The sequence below is a fragment of the Vitis vinifera genome, chromosome 2, assembly GCF_030704535.1.
Source record: "Vitis vinifera cultivar Pinot Noir 40024 chromosome 2, ASM3070453v1".
Taxonomy (NCBI): domain Eukaryota; kingdom Viridiplantae; phylum Streptophyta; class Magnoliopsida; order Vitales; family Vitaceae; genus Vitis; species Vitis vinifera.
The window spans coordinates 6,208,121-6,211,086 of NC_081806.1; the positions used below are offsets into that span (position 1 = coordinate 6,208,121).

Consider the following 2,966-nt stretch of genomic DNA (forward strand, 5'->3'; position numbering starts at 1 on the left):
TAAAAGTATATGAAATAATTTTGGGGATTATTGAATAGTCGTGAATAAATGAAATTCCATTACGGGGGTCACGATGCATGAGAGAGAAGGACCCCAGAAATGTAGGAGAGTGAGCGTCGAGCCGTCAAGTAACGCTTTCAACGCAAGGAAGGGTAGAGTTGTAATTTTTGGGGCGAAAAGGATGGAGAACAGGAGAAGTGAGAGGGCCCTCCAGTCAAATTGAAGTATGAAAGCAGGGATAGCGGTTCTGTGCCATGTAGGCTGTAGCAGACTTTTCTGAAGTACGAATCAGCGAATTCAATTTCATGTGATAGAGAGAAGGGGTCAGTTCTTAGTTCAATTCCACACGTACCCTTCCCCCGCCTTCAGGCAGTTTCCGGATTTCCACGGATTGGACCACTGTGGTATTTTTTGTAATTTAGTACAAGTTCAATGGCATTCCCCTAAAATCTCCTTTATATATCCATTTCGGGAGTCATTTGAATCCAAATTGTTTAAACTGGTAGCTGGATCTCCTCCCAATATCCCATTGACTCTCCAATTCTGGGGCGAAGGCCGCCGTTTCTGTCTTCTCCAGTAAACCCCTCTCTCCATGCAGATTGGTGCTACGCTCCCGGCTCAGAACCTCCACCTCTTTCAGGCGAGGCGTGCCAGCTTTAAATGTAGTGGATCGCCTTTGAACCCTTTAACCAAGCGTCCTCCTTCTGCAAAGCCTCTGCAAAGGGTCGCAAACATCGAAATGACTCGGCTTCACCTCTCCAACCTTGAAAAACTGCTTCAGAAGCAAGAACAGCCTCCTCTGTCCCAACCAGTTGAGAAAATTTCCAGTGATGGGTTGCCAGAGAACAAGGGAAGAGGTCTGTTAGAAGGCCTGAGCTTGGCCAGACTCTGGCCGGAGATGAAGGCGACAGAGGAAATGTCGCCGCGCCATATGAACCGCCTCCAGCGGCTTCTATCGAAATCGCAGGAGTATTCTCCAAGAAATACTCTCGGCGGGCGGTGGCGCGAGTACCATGGCAGCAAAGACTGGTCCGGCATGCTCGACCCTCTCGACGAGAATCTCCGGCGAGAGGTGGTGCGATACGGCGAGTTCGTGCAAGCCGCGTACCATTCATTCCACTCCAACCCCGCCATGTCAGCGGAGGAACCTCCCCTTCCTCGCCATGTAACGCTTCCGGATAGGGCCTATAGAGTAACGAAGAGCCTCTACGCCACTTCATCAGTAGGGTTGCCGGACTGGGTTGACGACGTGGCTCCCGATCTCGGGTGGATGACCCAGCGGTCGAGTTGGATGGGCTACGTGGCGGTCTGCGAGGACCGAAGGGAGATCGCAAGGATGGGGCGTAGAGACATAGTCATCGCCCTCCGTGGAACCGCCACGTGTCTAGAATGGGCGGAGAACATGAGGGACTTACTGGTCCAAATCCCGGGTGAAGATGACTCAGTCCAGGGCCAGGGGCAACCCAAGGTGGAGTGCGGGTTCTTGAGCCTGTACAAGACTCGTGGAGCTCACGTGCCGAGCCTAGCAGAGTCCGTGGTCCAAGAGATACAGCGGCTGATGGAGGTATACAAGGGCGAGACCCTCAGCATCACAGTGACCGGGCACAGCCTTGGTGCGGCCCTAGCCGTGTTAGTAGCCGACGAGTTGAGTACCTGTGACTTCGAGGTGCCCCCACTAGCGGTTTTCTCCTTTGGAGGGCCTCGAGTGGGCAACAGAGGCTTCGCCAATCGCATTAAACAAAACAACGTCAAAGTTCTACGTATAGTAAATTCTCAGGACGTGATAACCAGAGTCCCAGGAATGTTTGTAAGTGAAGAACTTGACCAGAAGTTGAGAAACACAAAAATGGGCGGAGTCCTCAATGTGCTGGACAAGATGCCATGGGCATATTCGCACGTAGGGACAGAGCTCAGAGTGGATACCAAACAATCGCCTTATCTGAAGCCCAATGCCGACGTAGCATGTTGTCATGACTTGGAGGCCTACCTGCACTTAGTGGATGGATTCTTGGCTTCCAACAGTCCATTTAGAGCAAATGCGAAGAGGAGTTTACTAAAGCTGGTACACGAGCAGGGCTCTAATGTGAAAAAACTGTACACAAGGAAGGCCCCGGCCTTGAATTTGAATCTTGAAAGGGATAGAATGCCCATGTCTCCCTGTTTGCCCAGCCCATCCTGAAACTTGGAAACTTACCACAAATTACCTGTACAAACCCCTGGATAAGTACTTACCCACCACCCCTTCTCCAATTATTTATTCAAATTTCATTACCAACTTACAAAATTCTAATCCAAACATGATGGGAATATTGTACTTGGCCTCATCTTTTTAATAAAACCTACTATTATTTGATATTTTTGCCTTGATTAGTGACCCCATTTTTTACGGTTTACAATCAGACACGTAAAACATTTAATCGAGCCACCATGGGATTCATGTTGCAACTTGTACCTTTCCATTACTTTATCTGTGTTGACACTGACTTTTAAATGGAGAAAAAGCACAAAATTTACTTTATTAAATGGGCCACCTAACCTAAGCAAACGTTATGGACCTGGTCTGTACTGATAAGGACACATCTAATTGACCTTTCTCCCACCTTTGCCCATTGCCTTCTTTATGGCATTTCTTCCGGGAAACACAACACAAAGACCCGGTTAATGGTGGTTGCAAGAATTTGTCAAGTGTCAACCACCCTCAGCCACATCTGAGACAGGTGTTAAGAGATATTTGTGGTGGGTTGTCGCTTGGTCTAGGTTTTAATCATATTTGCTTTTAATTTTTGGGAAAATGAGGTCAGTGCATAGCTCTCACCTTGTTTCGTATTCCAATTCTGCGTATCCTCGTTTCGCAATACACTTATCCAAATTGTTTAAAATATATTTAATATTAGTAAAGTAAATAGAAATTGAAACTTATAAATAAGATTGATTGAAATTCAAGTTTCATTCTGTCCTTAAAACAA

General features: G+C 47.4%; 1 protein-coding gene across 1 annotated transcript; it reads left to right on the forward strand.

Annotated features, from left to right (window-relative positions):
- The first annotated feature begins 490 nt into the window (after positions 1-490).
- On the forward strand, positions 491-2,353 carry LOC100247003 (phospholipase A1-Ibeta2, chloroplastic). The gene has a single exon (XM_010648953.3). It carries the CDS (start codon positions 593-595, stop codon positions 2,177-2,179), a length of 1,587 nt encoding a protein of 528 aa, XP_010647255.1. The 5' UTR covers positions 491-592; the 3' UTR covers positions 2,180-2,353.
- Positions 2,354-2,966: the final 613 nt, after the last annotated feature.